At 40.4% G+C, this 24,069-nt stretch overlaps 1 protein-coding gene and 1 long non-coding RNA gene across 2 annotated transcripts in view; one reads left to right on the plus strand and one right to left on the minus strand.

Annotated features, from left to right (window-relative positions):
• Positions 1 to 24,069, plus strand: part of carm1l (coactivator-associated arginine methyltransferase 1, like) — a 102,162-nt gene that overhangs the window by 65,510 nt on the left and 12,583 nt on the right. Inside the window, exons 8-11 of the mRNA XM_069927428.1 lie at positions 3,977 to 4,058; positions 4,863 to 4,948; positions 5,514 to 5,603; positions 7,771 to 7,908. Of these exons, the coding sequence (XP_069783529.1) occupies positions 3,977 to 4,058; positions 4,863 to 4,948; positions 5,514 to 5,603; positions 7,771 to 7,908 (396 nt within the window). The remainder of the gene's footprint in view (positions 1 to 3,976; positions 4,059 to 4,862; positions 4,949 to 5,513; positions 5,604 to 7,770; positions 7,909 to 24,069) is intronic.
• Positions 6,684 to 24,069, minus strand: part of LOC138758476 (uncharacterized) — a 58,637-nt gene continuing 41,251 nt past the window's right edge. The window contains exon 2 of the long non-coding RNA XR_011354294.1: positions 6,684 to 6,927. This is a non-coding gene — a long non-coding RNA (uncharacterized lncRNA). The remainder of the gene's footprint in view (positions 6,928 to 24,069) is intronic.

The raw sequence follows: 24,069 nt of genomic DNA on the forward strand, positions 1-24,069 counted from the left end.
CATTGGCACCCTTGAAAAATGCTTTTTCAACTTTGAAGGATAGCATCTAAAAGGTACATGAAAACAGCGACCATCTAAAGTTTACTGTAAAAATATAAAATGCACGAGAAACCCAGTAGGTCAAACAATGTCCTTTATGTAGCAAAAGGCCATGGACAGACATGTGAGTGCGAGAGAGGAACCCGGAATTGAAATGGTTGGCTACTGGGAGGTCAGTTGCAAACGGAGAAGAGGTGCTGAGTGAAGTGATCTCCTGGTCTGCAACCAGTCTCTCTGATGTAGAGAATGCCACAAAGGGAATACCGGATGCAATAATTAAGTCCTCTGGATGTACAAGTGAAGTGTTGCTTCACTTGAAAGGTCTGTTTGTGCTCATACTGTGGTGAGGGAGGAGGTGTGGTCGCAAGTGTTTCACCTCTTGTGGGGAAGATGCCAGGGGTGCGATGAGTGGGGAGGAATGAGTGCACATGGGAATCATGGAGGGAGCAGTCCCTGCGGAAGGTCAAGAGGGGAGGAGAAGGAAAATTGTGTCTGGTGGTGGATCCTGTAATGAGTGCTGGAAATTCTGACGGATAATGTGTTGGGTGTGGAGGCTGGTGGGGTGGTAGGTGAGGATGAGGGGGATTCTATGTTGCGACTGGGGACAGAGAGGGCCAGGGCAGATGAACAGGAATGGAGGAGTTGCGGGGGAGGGCTGAGTTGATAGTGATGGAGGGAAAACCATGTATGTGGAAGAGGGCAGACATTTCTGAAGACCTGGACTGAAAGATCTCATCTTGGGAACAGATGTGGTGGAGACAGAGAAATTGAGAGAAGGGGATGGAATCCTTGCAGGGGGAAGGGTGTGAGGAAGTGTTATCCAGGTAGTTGTAGGAGTTGAAGGGTTTATGGTATATGTTGGTGGAAAGCTTGTCTCCTGAGATGGAGACAGAGAGATCCTGGAAAGTGAGAGTGTTATCCCCTTCCCCCAATCCCCCCCACCCCTGTCAACCACCTTCCTCCTCCCTCCAACCTCCCCACTTTCCATCAACCTCGGATCTTCCCAATTCTCCTCCTCCCTCACCCCTCCCAATCAGTGAACTGATTCCCCACTCCAACCCCTGCTTGGTTTTTACTACCCCCTCTGACCTTTCCATCTCTGAGATGGAGCGCTCTGTCCTTAGTAGAGGCCTCACCTTTGTCCACCTCCGCCCACACCTCTATGAGTTCCACACACAGCGCAATACCGAACACTTCTTCCATCGCCTCAGGGCTCACTTCCATGACGTGACTCTCCACCGCCCACCAAAGACCTTTTCTCCCACTTTAAGCCTTCTTCCTCTTCCTGGACACCTTGTCCTGGCCAGCTGCCCATTCTGGTCCTTTTCAATTCCACCTGCTGCCGAGTCGTCAACCTTAACCACTTTACTACCCCCCCTTTCATATTCCAATCTCACCTACTCAGAATGCTGTGCCCTCCATTCTCTCTGCAACAATCCCAACCTTACCATCAAACCCAGATAAGAGTGGTGGAGTTGTGGACTGGCGCACTGACCTCTACCTTGCCAAGGCCAATCGACAGATTTCCTATTGACCCCTCCCAAGCCACCGTCTCCAACACTATATCCAACCTCATCACTTCTTGTCACTTCTCCTCCATGGCAACCAACCTCATTATCTCCCACCCCTGCACTGCTGTTTCTACCCTCTACCCAAGATGCACAAACTCAACCATCTGAGCAGACCCATTGTTTATGCCTCCATCTGCCCCACTGAACAATTTTCATTTTACCTTGACTGTATCTTTTCTCCCAGGTCCAATCCCACCCTACCTACATCCGGGACGCCTCAAATGCCTTCCATCTCCTCAATGACTTCAGATTCCCTGAACCAGTCCACCTCATCTTCACAATGGATGTCCAATCCCTTTGTACCTCTAATCCCCCCCACCCCCACCTCCACACACACACAAAAGGTCTGAAAGCACATTGCTTCTTCAGGGACCAAAATCCAGACCAGTCACCTTCCACCACCACCCTCCTCCTCCTGGTAGAACTTGTCCTCACTCGAAATAACTTCTTCTTTAACATCCCACTTCCTCCAAATCAAAGGAGTAGTCATGGGTCCCAGCTACACCTGCCTGTTAGTGAGCTTTGTGGAGCAATCCATGCTGCAAGCCTGGACAGACAAGACCCCCCCCCCCCTCCCACCCAACTCTTCCTCTGGTATAACGATGACTACATCAGGGCTGCCTCATGCACCCGTGATGAGCTTGTCAACTTCATTCACCTCGTGGCCATCTTCCACCCTGATCTCAAATTCATCTGGTCCATCTCCGATAACATTCTCTCCTTCCTGGATCTCTCTGTTTCCATCTCAGGAGAAAAGCTTTCCACCAACATATACTACAAACCCTCCAACTCCACAACACCCTGTCCCCTGCAAGGATTCCTTCCCCTTCTCTCAATTTCTCTGTCTGCCGTATCTGTTTCCAAGATAAGATCTTCCAGTCCAGATCTTCTGAAATGTCTGCCTTCTTCCACAAATGTGGCTTCCGCTCCACCACTATCAACTCAACCCTCACCCAAATTTCCTGCTTATCTGCCCTGGCCCACTCTGCCCCCAGATGCAACAAATAGAATTCCCCTCATCCTCACCTACCACCCCACCAGTGTCCATCCACCATATTATCCACTGGAATTTACAGCACTTAATACAGAATCCCACCACCAGACATATTTTTCCCTCTCCTTCCCTCTTGGCCTTCTACAGGGACCACTCCCTCTGCGATTCTCTCATGCATTCATCCCTTCTCACTTATCACACCCCCAGCACCTTCCCTTGTGCCGACAGGAGATGCAACACTTGTGCCCACAACTCCTTCCGCACCACGGTCTGGGCCGCAAGAAGGCCTTTCGAGTGAAACATTTCACTTGTACATCCAGAGGACATATTTACAGCATCCAGTACTCCCTTAGTGTATTCTCTATGTCTGAGAGACCGGTCACAGATTGGAAGATTGCTTTACTGAGCACCTTCTCTCCATTTGCAACCACAGCGACCTCCCAGTAGCCAACCATTTCAATTCCGAGTCATCCTCCCACGGTCACATGTCTGTCCATGGCTTTGTGTATTATCCCACCCAGACCACTCGTGGATTGGAGGAACAACATCTTATTTTCATTCTGGGCACCCTTCAGCCACATAGCATGAACATTGACTTTACTGCTTTCCATTAAACCTGTTCACCTTTTCTTTCCCCTCTCCCTTTCCCATTGTTCTAGTTCTTCCATCCACCCTGCCATCTCTCCCCCTCATTGCTGCTGTCCCCTCCCTATCATCTCCTGACTTTACACCCTCCCCCGCCACTGCACCCTTTTTGTTCGGATGCTTTCTGGAATTTTCTCATACTTTGAAGGGTTCAAGCCTGAAACGTCAGATATGTATCTTTACCTTTGCTACATTAACGACACTGTTTGATCTGCTGAGCTTCTCCAGCATTTTGTGTTTCTACTTCAACCATGGTGTCTACAGACTTTTGTGATTTACATCTAAAGTTTACCAGTAATAGCAGTTCCAGAAATTCCATAGCAACCTGACTTGAGCATGTAGGTGTTGAAGGATGAAGGGCAGATATAAAGACTTATTTTTCCACATACAGTTGTTTGGTGGAGGTGGTCATGCATTTTATTTTAGGTGTGTGATACAGGAAAACTGGTATTTCAGGCAAATATACTGACATGGATATTATAAAGAATCTTGTGTAGCTTCACTGTGCCTGTAACGTTTCCTGTTAGCTCCATTGCTAAACTCAAATGGTTCGATTTGAGGTTTGACCTCAAGACCTGACTGAACTCAATCATGAAAATATTTTGTAATAGCCCATTTTTACCACACAGTGACAAAGTAATTTTTTGAAAGCATGCTTGTATTCTATGATTTATTTGTAAATCATTTCTAAATGTTTTATTTAATTATTGATCTTCCTTCACTCCAGGTACCAGCATTGTTTCCATGGGATTAATCTAACTGGTCTTTGCAGAGCAGCTATGGATGAGTACTTCAGGCAGCCAATTGTAGTAAGTGTTACAGTCAAACTCAACAGGACTGGTATTTCTTTTAAGCAAAGTAAGCTAAAATTTTGGAGAGTATTTGGCTAAAGATTGTCGGGAAACATAAAATTTTAGACATACATGAGCCCATGCCACCCAAATACCCCAATTAACCTACAACCCCCTCCCTCCCCCATACTTTAGAAGGGTGCAAGGAAACCGGAGCACCCGGAGGAAACCCAAAGTATATACAAACTCTTATAGACTGCAGCGGATTCGAACCCAGGTCGCTGGTACTGTAATGGTGCTGCGCTAACGGCTACATTAACCAAACCGCCTCTGAAATTATTCATTGACTAACCTAAAATGTATGGGGGATTAAAGTTATTAGCCATGGATCCTGATTCAAAAAATACCTCCCACCAGTTTCACCTGATACTACAGATGAAATTTGTGCTGTCTTCTCATTTTAATGACTTTTGATATGTAGCTGGAACTAGTCATGCAGTTGAATGCTTCATCCTGTCAGCACAAGCCTCAACTTTTATTAATTTTTTTTAAAATATTTCGCACTATGAACCATACTGACCAAAATACATACAGACATTTTTCTCTTGAATATATAGTGTCATTTTCTCCCCTTTTTCCCCCCATCCCTTCCCTCCCTCCCTCACCCCCCCTCCCCATTTATTCAAAGTTCAAGCTCACTTCTTATTGCTGAAAAGTACAAATTACTGCATGAACATCAGAAGTAAATTCGCCCTTCTCAAGTGTTTCAAAGCATTTGAATAAAATGTCAGCTCACAAACCTAAGATGTTTCTTTTTCTTAGGATACGTTTGATGTCGTCATTTTGGTGGCACGGTCTGTCAAATACACAGTGAACTTTCTGGAAGCTAAAGAGGATGATTTGCATAGGTGAGTCACTGATGTAGTTGAAGTTCGAACTTGCTCTCCAGAAACAGTTGAAATAAACAATGATGATTGCTGACATTGAGATAACGCGTGAACAGTGCATGGGATGCCTGGAAGTGAGCGAGCAGGTTTCAGTGATAGAAATTAATCTGATTCCTTTCTCATAGGAGGTATCATCAATTTGGTATTAGAATATTTTGCACCCATTGTCAGCATTTAACAGGAGATGCAACATAAGGCCCCTTTTGCCTTGTCTTCTGGCATGTAATTGTCCTTTACCTGTATATAAGTAAGATTATTTAAGTCTTTTTGTTCTGTGTTCATGCTTACCAGAAAGAGTTTTAATCCTTTGTGTAAATAGCCAATAGATCACATACATCGTACAACTGATATTCTTACAAATACCAGAGTTATCCAACATGTAGACAGAAAACTACCCATCACTAGTTTACTCTCTACTTTTACGAGAACAAATAATTTTTCACCTTGGTTTATTAAGGTAATTAGATTCAGAATAAATAAGTTTCTGTCCTGACACTCATAACAATTTTTAAATTTGCTCACATAGAATGGAGATTCCCTTTGCCTTCCGAATTCTTCAGTCTGGGCAGGTCCATGGCTTGGCATTTTGGTTTGATGTGGCTTTTGTAGGCTCACAGTAAGTATATTTTATTTTTCCATCATCTCATTTTCTTCCCTCGGTGCTTACATTTGTAGAGGGTTAGCCAATGAAGAGACATTAAGTTGCCTGGGACTCTACTCACTGGAGTTTAGATGAATGAGAGGGGATCTTACAGAAACATGAAAAATTATGAAAGGAATACATAAGGTAGAAACAAAAAGGTAGCTTTCACTGGTAGGTGAGACTAGAACTATGGGACATAGCCTCAGTGTTTGAGGGAGTTGATTTAGGATTAGATGAGGAGGAAGTGCTTTCTCCAATTAACTGGCAGAGGAGGCTCCGCAGGCCATATGGTTTACTCCTACTCTCGTTAAGTTCTTGTGTCTTAAGAAAACATAACAAACTGATTTGTTGAAAGTGTTAGGAGGCAAATAAACTTAAGGAAGGAATTTTCTGAGAGTAAATGAACAAAAACACAGCCATTAATTGTAGAGAAAGAGGGTTAGAGGCAAGGATGTGGCTGCAAGTGGAATGGAGAGGGGAAGTTGGTCAATGTCTGAGAAGCATACATTTCCTTTGCAAGAAGGTGGAGAATTGGAAAGGATTTATACACCAAGATGGAGCTGACAATGAGGAATCTGAACATCAAGATAAAAATTCCTAATCTACATTTGGGGACAAGATTGGGAATACCTGGCTGTAATGTATAGTGGAACTTGGTGCAGTATAGAACATGAGGTATGAGGTTCTCACAGATAGCTTGAAAAAAATTGGAATAGTCATGATTGAAAGATGACACCATTAAGTAATGAGAGGCAGAAAAATGACACTATTAAGTAACTAGAGGTAGAAGAAGACATGCATTGAGTGCAGATCGGGCCTTTAAGATCATTACAATATCAAAATGGCTGGAGAAATTGTGAGCAATCAAGATGAATCTGGAAAAGAAAATAATTGGGGCATTGAATTTTTGTTGAGGGGGAGAATTTATGACTGGGGACAAAGTCAATGTCTTTCCATCTGCTGCTCAACTGGAGCTTATGAAAAACTGGTTATTGAACATGCTACTTCATAATGCAAAGATATCTAGAAAGAATTTGTGGAGTGATAAAGTGAGAATTTTCCATTGTTTATTCAGAATTTGTGTCTGCATCTTTTTCTTATTCTAGTATGGAAAGTGGGAGGGCATGTTTTGAAAGGCCATCATTCATTGCCCATGATGCTGATAGGGCAAGGGGTGAGAATCCATTTCCAGTGAAGCTCTTGTTATGATCAGCTGGCAAATTGTGGAACTAAGGAAGGGAAATTCCACTCATTTGGATGACGTCGAAACATTTGCGACGAAGATGAAGCGGAATACCTGAAGCAGATGCAAAGAAGGATAAAGAATAAAACATGTGATTTTGATAAGAAGAATTTTAATATTGCGGCATGTATCAAAATCTGAATGGAATTTCAGATATGTAGTAACAGGAAAGACAACTGCACATTTAGAAAGAGACAATGTACTGAAGAATTCAGTGTATTCACTTCCATTACTGATGTGGTACGGTTTTGCTCTTCATTTATATTTGTTAATGTAAAGCTTAATCAAGAGTAGAAAGCTTACTTACAATTTGACTGTGGAGCTGAGGACCATTGTCCTTCCTTTTCATTAGTAACCTGTAATTGGGCAGAGTCTACACTTCAGGTGCACAGTATGTGAAACTGTTTACAGTCGCTGAGGTCAAAGATAATTTTGTGCATGAAAGTTATTCAAGTATTTTTCAAGAAGCTCAAATAAAATGTTATCTTCACTCCCTATTTCCATTTTTTCCCCCATGTCTGAGTTAAATCCATGAGAGAAACCATGATGCAAATAAGAGAGAATTGAAGAAATTAGAATCCATGGAGAAGATGGAAGTTCCTCTACCAGAACTTTCCCCAGTGTTCTGCATCACTTCTGATCACTTGATGCAATAAATCTTTGACCTATCATTTATCTCTTTTATCCCTGTTTTTCCTCATTCATTATATGGAAATTATAACATTCAAAGGGATCCTACAAATAAATTACAATCTTGCATGCTAGCTCCTCAACTAAAGCCTTTATATCCTTTTTAAAATTTCCTGTTGTAGTTTTCTCCACTGTTTATGTATCAAACAGAAAATCTGTGTTCAAAATGGTAGCTTTTATTTAAAAGTGAAACCCTATCTTTTTCAGAAAAACAATCTGGCTGTCAACTTCTCCTGCTGAACCTTTGACGCACTGGTACCAGGTGCGATGTCTCCTACAGACCCCACTGTTTGCCAAAGAAGGCGAGACATTCTCAGGGAAAGTTCTACTAGTTGCAAATAAACGGTGAGAGAACTATCATGCACAAGATTGTAATCCATCTATTGTATATTATCCATATTTGGCATGGCCGTAACTTAAAATGAACAAGTAATGAATAGTAAAGGTTGTCATTGTAGCAAAAAGATCGGGAAATTCATCACAATCAGCGTAAATGTGGAACATGGGAGGGGAAAAGGGTTTGTCCAGAAGAAATGTAATTTGTATTAATGCCCAAGCTTGCCTGATGCACAAAGGATACTGAGAGTCTGCAGAGAGATTGAAATAGGTTGTGAATGGGCAAGGATCTGGCGGATGGAGTACAATGTTGGTAAATGTGTTGGTAAATGTTGGGAAAGAGTTGTAGCTCAGATCATTGGATAAAGTTAAAGCAAAATTAAAAAGAAGAGTAGAGGGGATAAAAGTCAAGTACAAAGATGATCAGATTTTAAAAGCACGATAGGTAAAGAGGCACTTTATCTGAACCCCTGTAGTAGTCGAAACCAGGTCAATGTACTTGTGGTAGGGGTATGATTTCGTGTCCTTTATAGAAAGGTGGTTTCAGGGTGGAGAGGAATGGGAAGTAAATATCAAAGGTAAGGGAGGTAGGTCAACGATCTTAGTTAAGGACGAGATCAGGGCAATAGTGAGAAATGATGCAAGATCTAATGAGCAAAAAGTTGAATCCATTTGGTTAGAGATTAGGAATAGTGAAGGGGAAAAAAAAATCACTAGTGGGAGTTGCCTATCTTCTCTTCTTTGGCTTGGCTTCGCGGACGAAGATTTATGGAGGGGGTAAAAAGTCCACGTCAGCTGCAGACTCGTTTGTGGCTGACAAGCCCGATGCGGGACAGGCAGACACGATTGCAGCGGTTGCAGGGGAAAATTGGTTGGTTGGGGATGGGTGTTGGGTTTTTCCTCCTTTGCCTTTTGTCAGTGAGGTAGGCTCTGCGGTCTTCTTCAAAGGAGGTTGCTGCCCGCCAAACTACGAGGCGCCAAGATGCACGGTTTGAGGCGATATCAGCCCACTGGCGGTGGTCAATGTGACAGGCACCAAGAGATTTCTTTAGGCAGTCCTTGTACCTTTTCTTTGGTGCACCTCTGTCACGGTGGCCAGTGGAGAGCTCGCCATATAACACGATCTTGGGAAGGCGATGGTCCTCCATTCTGGAGACGTGACCCATCCAGCGCAGCTGGATCTTCAGCAGCGTGGACTCGATGCTGTCGACCTCTGCCATCTCGAGTACTTCGACGTTAGGGATGTAAGCGCTCCAATGGATGTTGAGGATGGAGCGGAGACAACGCTGGTGGAAGCGTTCTAGGAGGACCTCAGTTTTCTGAAACTGAGAAAACTGAGGGAGTTGCCTATAGGCCACCCAATAATAACATTGCAGTGGCACAGGCAATAAACCAAAAAATATCAGGCATGTAAGGATGGAACAACAGTTATCATGGGCGACTTTTAACATGCACATAGATGGGTCAATCAGGTTGATTGAGGAGGACATCATAGAATTCATACTGTATGTGATAGCTTTCTTGAACAGCATGTTACTGAAACTACATGGGAACATATTATCTTGGATCTGGTCCTGTGGAATGAGAGAGGTAAATTAGCAATCTTGTAGATAAGGATCCTCTTGGAAATAGTTATTACTGTATGATCGAGTTTATCATACAAATGGAGGGTACAATAGTTTGGTCGAAAACACATGTGTTTTATGCCTAAACAAGGGAAACTACAAAGGGATGAGGAAAGAGTTGGCTAGGGTAGACTGGGATTGCAGGTTATGTGGAGGGATGGTTGAGGAGCAGGGTAGCCCTTCCAAAGAGATTTTTCATGGTACTCAAGAAAAGTATATTCCAATGAAAAGCAAGGACAGTAAGGGTGGGGGCAGCCAGCCTTGGATAACTAACAAAATGAAAGAAGGCATCAAACTAAAAGCTTGTGCATTCAAATTTGACAAGAGCAGTGGGAAACTAGAAGATTGGGAAAACTTTAAGGAACAAGCAATAAGAGAGGGAAGGTAGACTATGAAAAAGATTAGCACAAAATATAAAAATAGACAGTAAAAGTTTTTATAATTATATAAAACACAGAAGGGTGGCTAAAGTGAAGGATGGTCCCTTGGTAGATGAGAAGGGGGAATTGATATTGGATAATGAGGAAACTTCTGAGGTTTTTAATAATTATTTTGTGTTTGTCTTCACGGTGGAGGACATGTCTACCATGCCAAAGACAAATGTAATGGATGTGGTGGGAGGCGACAACTTGGATGTAAAAGCTATCACTAAAGAGGTAGAATTCAGAAACTTGAGGGTCTAAAGATAGATAAATCCTCAGGTCCTGCCTGATGAAATGCATCGCAGGGTACTGAAAACAAAAAGGCAGAAGCTATAGTTGAGGCTTTGGTGATAACTTATCAAAACTCTCTGGACTCTGGGCAGACCCCAGGGGATTGGAAGATGGCGAATGTCACATAACTATTCCAAAACAATGTAGGCAAAAGGCAGGGAACTGTAAGCTAGTTAGTTTAACATATGTAGTTGGGAAAATGCTTGATGCTATTATTAAAGAAGAAATAATGAGGCATCTGGAGCAAAATGAATCCATCAGGCTAATGCAGCATGGATTCAGCAAAGGAAGGTCCTATTTCACAAATTTGCTGGAGTTCTTTGAGGATATAATGAGGGCGGTGGATAGAGGGAAGCAGATGGATGTTGTTTACTGTATTTCCATAAGACATTCAATAAAGTGCTGCATAAACGACATCCAGAAGATAAGGATGCATGAAATTGAGGGTGATGTATTAGCATGTATAGATTATTGGGTAACCAATAGAAAGCAGAGAGTTGGGGTTCAGGGGAATTTTTCTGGTTGGCAATCAGTGGCAAACATGATACTGCAGGGGTCATTATTGGGCCCGCAACAGTTGATGATATAAAGATATGTGCTGCTTAACATCTACGATACGTTCTGTGAAATTTGGTGTTATGCCATGTGGATATTGTGCAAACACCATATATATTTAGCAAAGCTATATGGGATACTATAGTGTATCTGTAAACCTTTTATTTGTAAGTAAGGATCAGTGTAGAGACCGACACAGGGCTGTGGGGAGAGAGTGGGGCAGTTGGATCAGTGTGGGGTCCAAAACAGGCTGTGGGGAGAGAGCAGGGCAGTCAGATCAGTTTGGGTATACAGTATACAATTTCCTATAGCTAGCAGTCACTTTTTATAAATTGCTGCGGACTTGCTCATGGTAACTGAATAATTATGGGACCACGGCCGTATATGCAGTCAGACATTGACTGAACAAACATTACGGGGTGCATGCCAGTACCTAATTGATTTGGAAATGGGGATACAAGGTAATGTATCCAAGTTTGCTGATGGCACTAAATTGAGTGGAAAAGCAAATTGTGCAGAGGATACGGAGAGTCTGCAGAGAGATATAGATAAGTTAAGTGAGTGAGCAAAGGTCTGGGAGATGGAGTACAATGTTGGAAAATATGAGGTTATCCACTTTGGAAGGAAAAATGGAAGATCAGAATATTATTTAAATGTCAAGCAATTGCAGCATGCTGGCATGCAGAAGGATTTGGGAATGTTTGTGCATGAATCGCGATTGGGAGTGTTTGTGCATGAATCGCGAAAGGTTGGTTTGCAGGTGCAGCAGGCTATCAAGAAGCCAAATGGCCATCATTGCTGGAGGGATTGAAGTTAAGACCAGGGAGTTAGGCTGCAACTATACAGGGTACTGGTGAGATCACATGTGCACGTGGAGAACTGCGTGCAGTTCTGGTCTCCTTACTTGAGGAAGGATGTATTGACTTTGGAGGCAGTGCAGGGGAGATTCACCAGGTTGATTCCATAGATGAAGGAGATGGCCTATGAGTAGAGATTGAATCTACTGTAAAATCTGGGACTGTACTTGCTGGAATTTAGAAGAATGAGAGGGGATCTTGTAGAAATGGAAAAATTTCTTAAAGGCAGAGATAAGATAGAGGTAGATAAATTGTTTATATTGGTAGGGGAGACCAGAACTAAGGGGCTTAGCCTCAAGATTCAGGGTAGTAAATTTAGGACAGAAATACTTTTATCAGAGAGTGGTGAATCTGTGAAATTTGCTGCCCATTTAAGCAGAGCAGGCAACCTCAGTAAATATATTTAAGACAAAGTTGGATAGATTTTTACAAAGTAGGGGAATTATAGGATATGGGGAAAAGGCAGAAAGGTGGAATGAACCTATCATCAGATCGGCCATGATCTCATTGAATGGCGGAGCAGGCGCAATAGGCTGGATAGCCTACTCCTGCTCATATTTCTTATGTTCTTATTTAAATAGTGAATGATTGCAACATACAGTTGTGCAGAGGGACTTGGGAATGCTGGTGCATGAATGACAAAATGTTATTTTGCAGGTGCAACAGGTAATCAAGATGGAAATTTGAACATTGGCCTTCCTTCCTGGAGGGATTGAATTTAAGAGCAGGGAGGTTCTGCTGCAAATGTACATGGTGCTGGTAATTAAGGGTTGTGGGAAAAAGGTAGATGGGGCAAGTGAGTCCATAGTTAGTTCACCCATGATCCTATTAAATAGCTCAACAGGCCCAAATGTCTACTCCTCCTCCCATTTCCTTATGTTTTTGCAATTTATAGGGGGGCTTCTAAATGGGAAAGTGTTCCTCCCATTGACTTTAACATTTACTTGGTGATCAAAAATGTCTGAAATATATAAACAACAAAGTTTGCTTTCCCTTGTACACTGTAAGACAAAAAAGTATCTCTCTTGATGTTACCTTCTCCAAATTGTTAGACTTCTTATCTTAATTGCTTGCTGAGATTAACCCATCATTAACTTGCTGTAAATGCCTATAATACTCATCCAAATGACATATCTTCTCTCTCTCTTTTTGATCTCTTGGTAATTCTTGATGTTGATTATTGCTGCTTTGGTAATCATACTTCAATTGGGGTGGCTCTCATCTTTGAAGTTCTCATGCTAAACTTATCTGCTTCTCGATTTTAAGAAATCTACCTAGCATAATCATCAAATAATTCTTGCCCTTGTCAATCCATTCCCGTTTAATTTCTTTGGAGGAATGGGCCAGTACACATATAATTTAAGTTGCTTTGAACTCTTTGTATTTTTTGCATTTTTGTTTTTATTTAATACCTGACCCCAATATAACCACAGCCACCAGCACAGGAGTTGGGAAAAGAACTAAAAGAAACTGAAAAGTAGGAGGAAGAAGAGCATATTGCCTGTTTGCCCATGACATTTTTCGTATCACCTCATATATTGCAACATGAGGGAAAGTGGAATAAGTTAGAAAAGGCACATGGCAAAAGGAAAAAATAGACATCAAGCCCCAAGAAAGAGGTGTGCGAATTTGGAGAGGGTGCGTGACAGAGAATACTAATAGGATTATAATAGATTCAAGATTCCTTTACTGACATATGATAATACAGAAAACATACTATTACACAAAATTTCCTTCTACCTGCTTTAAGGCAGACAAAGAGTTGCCCTTAGTATTGCTCAGCGCCCCTAACAGTAAGAGGGAGACTAGAAAAAGAGAGTTCCTTCAGAGATATTGAGTGTCCGTGGATTTGCGTCCAGCGATTCTGCAGCCTCTGCAATCACACAGAGCCAGTTCAAACCATGATCAGGAAGCCTTCAGTGCCTGATGCCCTTCTGGATCCCTTCTTGGCCCCAGCACCATTTTCATGAGGCCCTCAACCACAAGTCGCTGACCACTTGCAGCCTATGTGGGTCCTTCAACCGCTGAGCTCCTCGTTGGCCTGCTGCTGTGGTCATCATCTGGTAGGGCCGTCTCCTCATTCTTCTTCTTAATGGGGACAGGGGGGTCTCCCCATTTCTGGTGACCTGCGCAGGTCTGCTGCTCCCCTGAGGTTTGCGACCCCTTGTACCACTGTTAAGCATAGGCGCAGCAATTTTGTACAAAGACCCCACAGTTGCAGGATTTTCATTTTAACAAGCTTTAACAAGTCATTTAAAGCTTGTTCGGATCCACTGTGGAATTATGCAAAGGAACAAGTTACGGCTGTTAACAGCTTAACAAACTTTATTATGTATGTAATGGTTGTAAGTTATATGTACAATGCAGAGGAATTGACGCTACCACTACCTGTTGAGGTGCTCAAGGCCGATATAAGAAATGCCTGCATCATGAAGTAGCTATGAACCTCTAATTAAGGGTGTTTGGCAGAGGAGGAGTCACATGATGGAGTAGTGGCTGGTCAGGAAAAAACAGCCCTCTGCAGAGAAAGTTTTTTAAAAAAAGACAGAAAAACAAGGCTGTGAAATAAAACATTAAAAAGTTGCAAAATAAACAGTACAAGAGCCTGAAGTTGGCTCTGAAGAAAGAAAAGCCTACAACGATAAATAAAGAAGAAGAGAAGAAATCATCTGACAAAAAAAGAAGGCTGCCTTACCGGAATTTGTGAGCAGGGAGCTCTCCTGAAGAAGACAGCCCGAGCTGCGAAGCCGGTAAGCGAGCTGCTCGGGCAACATCCCGCGGGGCTGTCTCAGATGCTGGCTCATGGAGCCATGATAAGAAATCCCAGCACGCATGCGCAGTTCACATTCTAAGGAAGACGCCGAGGAGAGTGGAAGCCGGCAGCGGGATGCTGCTAACATAATGGGAGAAGCTGCGGGGAAGGCGGTGATAGACGCAAGTTCAATACTGAGCAAAGAAATGGAGCAACAAAAAAGAGAAGCTCAAGAAGATAAAGAAATACAAGAAAAACGCACAAGGTAAATAAACAAATACAGATGGTGGATAGGGAATATTTTTATAGACAATTAAAGAGTTTAATGGATACAGTAATGGTTGAGTTTAAAGCTTTTAAAAAGACTGCAAGAGACCATGTAAAAATCCAAAGAATGGAGAATGTAATGACAGAAATGAAAAACCAAAGTGAAGAAGTGGAAGACCGAGTGATAGGTGTGGAAATGGAGGTGAATGAATTAAAAGAAAAACTGGAAGATAGAGATAAAGAGATTAAGAAGTCGCATGGCTTATTGGCCAGAAAATTTACATTTTAGAGAAATTTAGTAGACATAATAATATAAAAATAGTGGACCTGAAAGAAGGGGTGGATATAAAAGGATCTTTGAAAAGATGGATCCCAGAGATTTTGGAAGTAGAAGAACTCTAACAAGAAATAGAAATTGAAAGGGTATTGGCGCCAAAGCCGCAACCACAGCAGAAACAGCGTTCCATATTGGTAAAACTACTGCGATACGTGACAAGGGACCATTGGAATACAATGAAAAAAATATCTTCTACCCACATATAAGCTTCGAACTTTTAATGAAGTGTAAGGAGTTCAACTTATCAAAAACTTTACTATGGAGGAAAGGTTACAATTTTGAGTTGCGTCATCCTGCAGTTTTTAAGATATTCGTCCCTGGCAAGCAAAATAGACGGTTTTCGGATCCAGGAGAGGCCCGTCACTTTGTGGAACAATTGCCAAGTAAACAAGAAGAAGAGTAAGGAAAATAACAAAAGGACTGTTAAAATAATGTATATACATAAGTTTGAGAGTTGATAGTTGGATCATATGTATTAAAAAAACACTTATTTTTTTTTAGAATAATATATAGTGATTTTTCTGGGGGAGGGCTGGAGAGGGGGGAGGATCAGTCTACTGTGAAATCAGTTGACAATTGCGGTATATACCGCAGCCCATGAAGAAAAGGAAATTGTAGATGTGGTTGTCTGGCAAAGTAGCAAAGGCAACTCATTAAGGGGGGATTTAATGTTGCTTTCTTTTCTACTATTTAGTCTTTTTTATAGTTTTTATTTTCTTACTAATTGTGTTGGTGCATATAGTAAAGAATAAGAACATTCAAAAGTGAGATTTTAGAGGAAGAGAGATGGAGGGGTTGAAGAGATGGCATAGAGGTGAAAATGGATTGATAGGATGAATACATTGAAATATATGACAATTAATATTAATGGAATTCACAATCAAATCAAGAGGGAAAAAATTATTGACACTACTTAAAACGGAAAAAATAGACATAGCATTCATACAGGAAACACACTTAACAGAGTCCTAACATCTCAAACTGAAGAGACACTGAGTAGGTCATGTAGTAGCATCATTGTACACTTGTAGTAGCATCATTGTACAATTCAAAAGCCAGGGAAGTAGCTTTCCTAGTTAATAAAAAATAGAGAAAGTAATAACAAACCCGGCGGGCAGATACATAATGATGATATGCCAGATTTATTCAGAATCTTGGAACTTGTTAAACATTTTTGCACCTAATGAACATGACCAAGTATTCATGCAGGATATTTTTTTTTAAAGATAGCAGGTACACAAGGACATATCTTACTAAGGGGAGACTTTAATTTTAACCTTGACGCATCAATAGATAAAACTGGGAGGACCACTACAAAAAATAAAGCATCCAAATTTACATTAAGTTCAATGCAAGATATGAAAATAATTGATATATGGAGAGAGCAACATCCAAAAGAAAGAGGTTATTCATATTACTCAAACAGACCTAAAACCTTTTCTAGGATCGATATGTTCTCATTGTCGGCACAAATTCAAGGGAGAGTTCGAAAGACTGTATATAAGGCAAGACTTTTATCAGACCATTCAGCCTTATTGTTGTCAATTGCTCGAGGATATTCTGCCGAAAACATACAGATGGAGGCTGAATTGCATTTTGTTAAAAAGGCAAGACTTTCAGGAATCGATAGAGCAACAAATTAAAATATACTTTGAGACAAATGTAAATTCTGTCACAGACAAAGTTATTTTATGGGACGCAATAAATGCCTTTATTAGGGGACAAATAATTAGTTATACGACCAAAATTATAAAAGAATACTGTCAGGAAATAGAGCAGTTGGAAAAAGAGATAGTAACTATAGAGAAAGATTTATTGAAAAGGGAGGATATGGTGAAAATTAGAGAATTGACAGAGAAAAAAATTAAAATATGACACATTACAAACATACCAATTGGAGAAAAATATGAAAACTAAACAAAGATATTATGAATTAGGAGAGAAAACCTACAAAATTTTGGCTTGGCAATTAAAAGCAGAACAAGCAACAAAGACTATTAGAGCAACAAGGAAGGTGGATAAACAGGTTTCATATAATCCACTAGAGATTAATAACAATTTAAAGAAATTTCATAAGCAATTATATCAAACTGAAATACTAGGGAAGAGCGATGAAATTGATGAATTCTTATCAAATATTGAATTACTCCAATTATAACTGGAAGAACAAAATAAATCACTAAAATCCCTGACAACTACAGAAATACACGATACACTAATGACATTGCCAAACAATAAAGCACCAGGAAAAGATGGATTTCCCACGGAATTTTATGTTATTCAATAATCTAATAATTCTGCCCTCTTAGAGATAGTGAAACAAGTGGAAGAGGTTTAGAATCTGCCTGACTCATGCAAAATGGCAATAATCTCAGTAATTCCTAAAACAGGAAAGGACCTGCTGTCACAGGCTTCATATAGACCAATATTTTTACTAAATACAGACTACAAACTAATTGAAAAACTATTAACGAACAGATTAATGGATTGTCTGCCAAAATGAGTGAAGTTAGATCAGACAGGATTTGTTAAAAATAGAAGAATAAATAGATAATGTATGTAAATGTATTAATTTGATTTATGTGGCACTGTTACGAGCCCAAAGGACCCCAAAACCCAGCAGCAAGAGACATTCACCAAGACAAGTATTTACTTAAACAAACATTGTTTTTAATCAACTTTAAACATGAAACTAGAATCAAACTTTAACTTATCTCTATTCTTAACTAACCCAAATTAACCCCCTTCTAATTCTAAGCGCATGTATATGTAATATGTGTGTAAATGTAAGAAAAGTTCTTTGGTTCACAGTTCGATCTCACTTCTCCTTCTTCCAAGTTCTCTGGATGCAGGAAATTCTATACTGTGCACAGAATTTAACATGTATAAAGTTCACCAGGCTTTGGTGCTCGACAGGAAGGTTTACTGCTCAGGAAGGTTCTTGTAGGGTTTGCAGAGAGAGATTTGTTGTTCCAAGATTTCCACAACCAAGGTACCACCATTAATCACCTCAAGGTCTCGCTGATGAAACTTGCCCCATCAGGGTTCTCCAAAAGGAAAACTCTTTCAGGCCACCACAGAGTTCCTTTCTATTCCTTTTCTTCCAAGAAGAACATCAGACAGATAGCACTTCCAGCCACCCACTGCTCTGGAGCTTTCTGTTTCAAACCAGCTTCCTGGCTTGCACTGTTCAGCTGCTTTCAGTGTCACACACACTAGCTGAGAGAGCCTGTTGAACTTGTCTTCTCTCTCTCTCTCTCTCTCTCTCTCTCTCTCTCTCTCTTTCTTTCCAACTGCCAACTGTCAGAAAGCCCATGTGATTCTCTCACTTGCAAAAGCCCCCACCTTCTTCAGCAAACAACAGGAGTTGCCTTCTCTTGGTCAATCTGTTGTCTTAGGTAAACAAAACCCAGGAGTGACCCTTCTGTGAGCACTTTGGAGAAAGGTCAGAAGCCTTGTAGTTATCCAAACACCAGTCTTTCTCCAATTCCAAACAATGGTTTATTCATTTTATGACGTCATTTCAATTAGCACCTACTTGTGAAATGTGCATAAAAGTCTCCAAAGATCCTGCAATGTTACTGAATATGAATTCTTCAGTCTTTCAAATAAGGTCTGTTTTAAAATGTGCGTGTGTATGTAACCTACTCTAATTTTACAAAATTTCCCCCAATATTTATACTCCATTACAGCACAAACAAACAAAACACCAACTGTGGCAATAGCTCTTGATGCAAAGAAAGCCTTTGATAGGGTTGAATGGAGTTATCTTTTTAAAGTAATACAGAAATTAAAATTACTGGAAAAAAATTATTAATTGGATCAGAGTGCTGTATAATGGTCCTGTGGCAAAAGTGTTAACAAATGGATACGTTTCAGACCACTTTAAATTGAGTAGGTCAACAAGACAGGAATGCCCATTATCACCTTCCCTGTTTGCTTTGGTTACAGAACCATTGGCGGAGCTGATATGAAAAGACCCTACAATAAAGGGTATAAAAATAAAAGAGGAAGAATTTAAAATTAGCTTATTTGTGGTCGATATTATAGTATTCTTAACGGACCAAGATAAATCAATAAAAAGGTTATATACAAAATTGAAAGAATACGGGGCGATATCAGGATACAAGGTTAATATTGATAAAAGTGGGGTGATGCCAATGAACAAAAACTATTAAGGAATGTAAAGGGAATCTCCTTTCAAATGGCAATCACAGGCCATATGTTACTTAGGTATCAGAATAGACAATAATTTAAATCATTTGTATAAATTACCAACCTTAAATAAGGAAAATACAAGAGGACTTAGAGAAATGGGAAGAACTTATACTATTTTTATTTTTATCGCTTTTATTTTCTGTTCTTATCAGTTCTGCCAAGGGTTCTAGAGCTAAAGCAAACAGTGAGGGAGATAGTGGAGATCCCTGCCAAGTTGACCTTGGTTCGATTATATATCCATTTACTGTCACCTTCACCAATGGTCCCTTATATAATGCTTTAATCCAATTCATATATTTCTCTGGTAGGTTGAACCGCTGTAGTACTTTAAATAAATAATTCCATTCTACCCTGTCAACGGCTTTCTCTGCGTCAAAAGCAACCGCCACTGTTGGAGTCTTCTTTCCTTATACTGCATGGATTAAGTTAATGAACTTAGAGATATTGTCCATTGTTTGTCTTTTCTTAATAAATCCAGTTTCGTCAAGTTTTACTATTTTTGGTACACAGACAGCCAATTTGTTTGCTTATAGTTTTGCTATTATCTGATTCCACCAGCATTGAATGAAGATCTACCGGGACCAATGCCTGAAGAGGGCGCACAAAATCAGTGAATAGGTGCGGACTCGAAAGGCCAACATGGCCTGTTTCCGCTCTGTAAATGGTTATATGGTTAACTCTAACTGCATCAAAATGAATGCATTTCCACGAGTACAATACTTATAACAAACTCTACTGATTCCCTTAACAGAATTTTTTTTTTAATTGAATAAATTAATATGAAAGTTTCTATGGAAAGGCAAAAAAAGCAAGAGTAGCTTTGGAAAAACTTGCATGGACATGTAAACAAGGGGGTTTGCAGCTACCAAATATCAAAAACTATTACAGGGCAGCACAATTAAGATTTTTGTCAGACTTTTAACAGGCAGCAGAAAAACCAGCTTGGCTCAAGATAGAGTTGCATAAATTAGCGGAAAAGGTCCTTGAACACTTACTCCATAAATGGGATAAGAAACTGATGTAACATAACAATCTACCAATATTACATCATATACTGAAAATATGGAAGAGAATACATCTGGAACGAAAGATGATAAACTATCATATCAAAAATGTTATTAATGCAAAATCCATTAATTCCTTCTCCAATAGACAATCTATTCTTTAAGGAATGGGCAAGAAAAGGAATTAAAAGAATAAAAGATTGCTTTTTGGGAAATAATTTATTGACATTTGAATAGTTAAAAGATAATATGAAAATATTGTACAATGTGATATTCTATATTTATCAGTTGAGAACATATTTAAAAGAAAAGCTGGGGCTAGTCTAAGATGACCTGAGAGTAGTTGCTTTGAATATTTAATCACAGACACTGTGATATAGTAAAACGAAATATCACAAACATTATAGCAAATTACAAAACAAGGAAGATGATGAAGTACAGTCAAACCTCATTAGAATGCGATTCGTTAATCCACAGAATTGCTTATAGCTCGGGCGTCTGTGGACCCCAAACTGCTAAGGGGCAGGCTGATGATAATCAGCTGGTGACCCCACTCCCCACCCCTGGCCATCCCCCTCCCCGCTGCCCCTGCCCCCTAGTGCGGGGCTTTGGGGCAGGCCGCCGCGGGATGTCAGGGCAGGGGCGGGCGGCCGCCCCGACGTCCCGCGCCGGCCACCCTAAAGTCCCGCGCAGGCCGCCCATGACCCAACATCCCACGCCGGCCGCCCCTGCATCTGTTCCACGACTCGGCTGTATGAAATCTTGGACCCCAACTACCGTGTTCTAACGAGGTTTTACTGTAATATATACCCTCCAACAAGGTTGGGGAAAGGATTTAAATATACGAATAAAGAATGAAACATGGAAGGAACTATGTGCAGGTACCATGATTAATACAGTAAACATTTGGCTCCGTAGATTATATGTTACACCTCAAAAGTTAAAAGAATGGAATCCAACACTATCGGACAAATGCTTCCAAGAAATTGGTACAATAATGCATGCAATTTGGACATGTACAAAAGTGAAAAACATTTTAGGAGGATTTAAACTTAATATTCAATAGAATTACAAAAAATAAGACAACCAAAAATCCCAAAAGTATTCCTGTGAAACATCATAAAAGATAAAGGATTAGGTCTAAAATTAGACAGAGTTCAAAAACAATTTATTATGATGGCATTAGCAGCAACAGGAAACGTGCATAATGATAACTTGGAAAACAGAAACAACCTTAAAGATGCAATGATGGTACGTAGAAATGAATAAGTGTATTCCATTAGAAAAAAATTACGACAACCTAAGATACAAATAAGCTTTATTTGAACAAATTTGGGAACCATACATAGTTTATTAAAAACTGCCAATCTCAGACCTCCTTCTCTTGACGTGACAAGTTACAATTAAGAAAATAGTGAAGTATAAAATATTGGATGACATAATCGCTTTTTCTTTTCTTTTCCTTCTGTCATGTTTGATTTTTTTTGCTTTAAGTTATCGGGAGGTGGGGAGGGAGGGGGAAGGGGGAGAAATGAAAATATCACTGTGTATATATTACACAGAATGTCTATATATTACCGGCGTGGTTCATGGTGAAGTATTACATAAAAAAATATTTTAAAAAAGGGTGCCTGGCAGAGGTATGCAGATGTGCATGTTTACAAATTATAAGGAAGGAACCTTGGACCTTGTTTGGGGCTCACTTGGTGATGCATATCCAAGGTTTATGAGTGAGGCTCTGTATATCAACTGAGCAATGCAATTTTGCAAATAAATTGTGTATGGTTTGAAATACATTGGGTCTGAAGTTATTCCCTTGGTCTGAACCGGGAAAAGGACCATGTTCCACATTGCTGACATTTGGACCCTGTGGAGGTGCACTGTCTCCGCTCCCCTCTCTCACATGTCCACATCAGAAGCAGGTGTTTGAACATTGCCAGGCTGTTGCATTGCCAGGCTTGCTTGACGTAATTCAGGAGATGGAAAGAAGAATGGAGGATCTTTCCAGCCTCTCATGGGAGTATGTGTGAAACCAGAAGAATGCTACTCCTCTATTGAGATGACAGGCACTAAATTTCAAGGGTGTGGAAATAATCCAAATGGACCAGCAATTCAATCATCAAGGAGCAAATGATGGTACTTGAGTATTTTTTTTAAACAAGAAAAAAACTTTAAGAAGGAAATCAGGCAAGCTAAAAGAAGACAGGAGGTTACATTTACAGACAATGTGAAGGAAAATCCTAATTTTTTTCTACATGTATATTAAGAACAAAAGAATAGTAAGGGACAAAATTGTTCAAAGCACACCAAAATGCTGGAGGAACTCAGCCGATCTTTCAGCATCCATAGGAAAGAAAGAAACATTGCCAACATTTTTGACCTGAGCCCTTCTTCAAGGAATAAGCACAAAAAGTGTTTTACTCAGGACAAAATGGTCCCCTTGAAGATCAGAGTGGTGTGCTATGTATGGAGATGGGAGAGATCTTAAATTATTTTTTTTGCTTCGTTATTTACTCAGGAAACTGGTGCAGAGTCTAGGGAAGTAAGGAAAACAAACAGGTCATCGAACCTATACATATTAAAGAGGAGGAGGTGCTTGCTGTCATAAAGCAAAAAAGGGTGGATAAATCTGCCAACCCTGACAAGATATTCCCTTGGACCTTGAGAGAGGCTAGTGTAGAAATTCCAGGGGCCCTGTCATAAGTATCAGTGATTGGAGGGTAACTCGTGTTGTTCCACTGTTTAAAGGCGGCTCCAACAGTAACCCTGGAAATTATAGACTAGTGAACCTGACAGCAGTAGTAAAGAAATTATTGGAAGCTGTCCCAAGAGATTGAATATGCAAGTATTTGGATAGCAAAGAACTGATTACGGATAGTCAACTTGGCTTTGTGCGTGTAACCAATCTTATAGAGTTTTTCAGGGAGCTTACCAGGAAAGTTGATGAAAGAAAGGCTATGGATCTTGTCAGTGATCTGTATGATAATGTGGTAAATTGGATCAGCAAGTTTGCAGATGACACAAAGATTGGAGGCATTGTGGACAGCAAGGAAGGTGCTCAAAGTTTGCAGAGAGATCTGGAAAAAGGGGTTGGAAAATGGCAGATGGTATTTAATGCAGAAAAGTGTGAGGTGTTGCATTTTGAAAGGAAAAAGCAAAGTAAGACATACACGGTAAATGGTAGGGCACTGAGGAGTGTGGTAGGATAGAGGGATCTGGGAATACAGATAATTCCCTGAAAGTGGCATCACAGGTGGATAGGATTACAAAGTGAGCTTTTGGCATATTGCCCTTCATAAATCAAAGTATTGAGTAAAGGAGTTGGGATATTATGGTAAAGTTGTGCAAGACATTGCTGAGGCCAAATTTGGAGTATTATGTGCAGTTTTGGTCATCTAACTAAAGGAAAAATATTAATAAGATAGAAAGAGTGCTGAAAAGATTTACTAAGATGTTGCCCAGACTTCAGGAACAAAGTTACAGGAAAAGGTTAAACAGGTTAGCATTTTATTCCCGAGAGTGAAGAAGAATGAGATGAGATTAGATAGAGATGTACAAAAAGATAAGGGGTATAGATAGAGTAAATGGAAATAGGCTTTTTGCACTGAGGTTAGGTGAAATACAAACAGGAGGACATGGGTCAAGGGTGAAAGGGGAAAAGACTTGGGTGGAATATTATGGAGAACTTCTTCACACAGTGTAGTGGGAGTGTGGAACAGGCTGCCAGCTGAAGTGGTGAATGTGGTCTCAATTTTCACATTTAAGAAAAATTTGGACAGGTACATGGATGGGAGAGGTATGGAGGGCTATGGAATTAGTGAAGGTCAATGAGACTAGGCAGA

Source organism: Narcine bancroftii, chromosome 1, assembly GCF_036971445.1.
Source record: "Narcine bancroftii isolate sNarBan1 chromosome 1, sNarBan1.hap1, whole genome shotgun sequence".
In the NCBI taxonomy this organism is placed as follows: Eukaryota; Metazoa; Chordata; class Chondrichthyes; order Torpediniformes; family Narcinidae; genus Narcine; species Narcine bancroftii.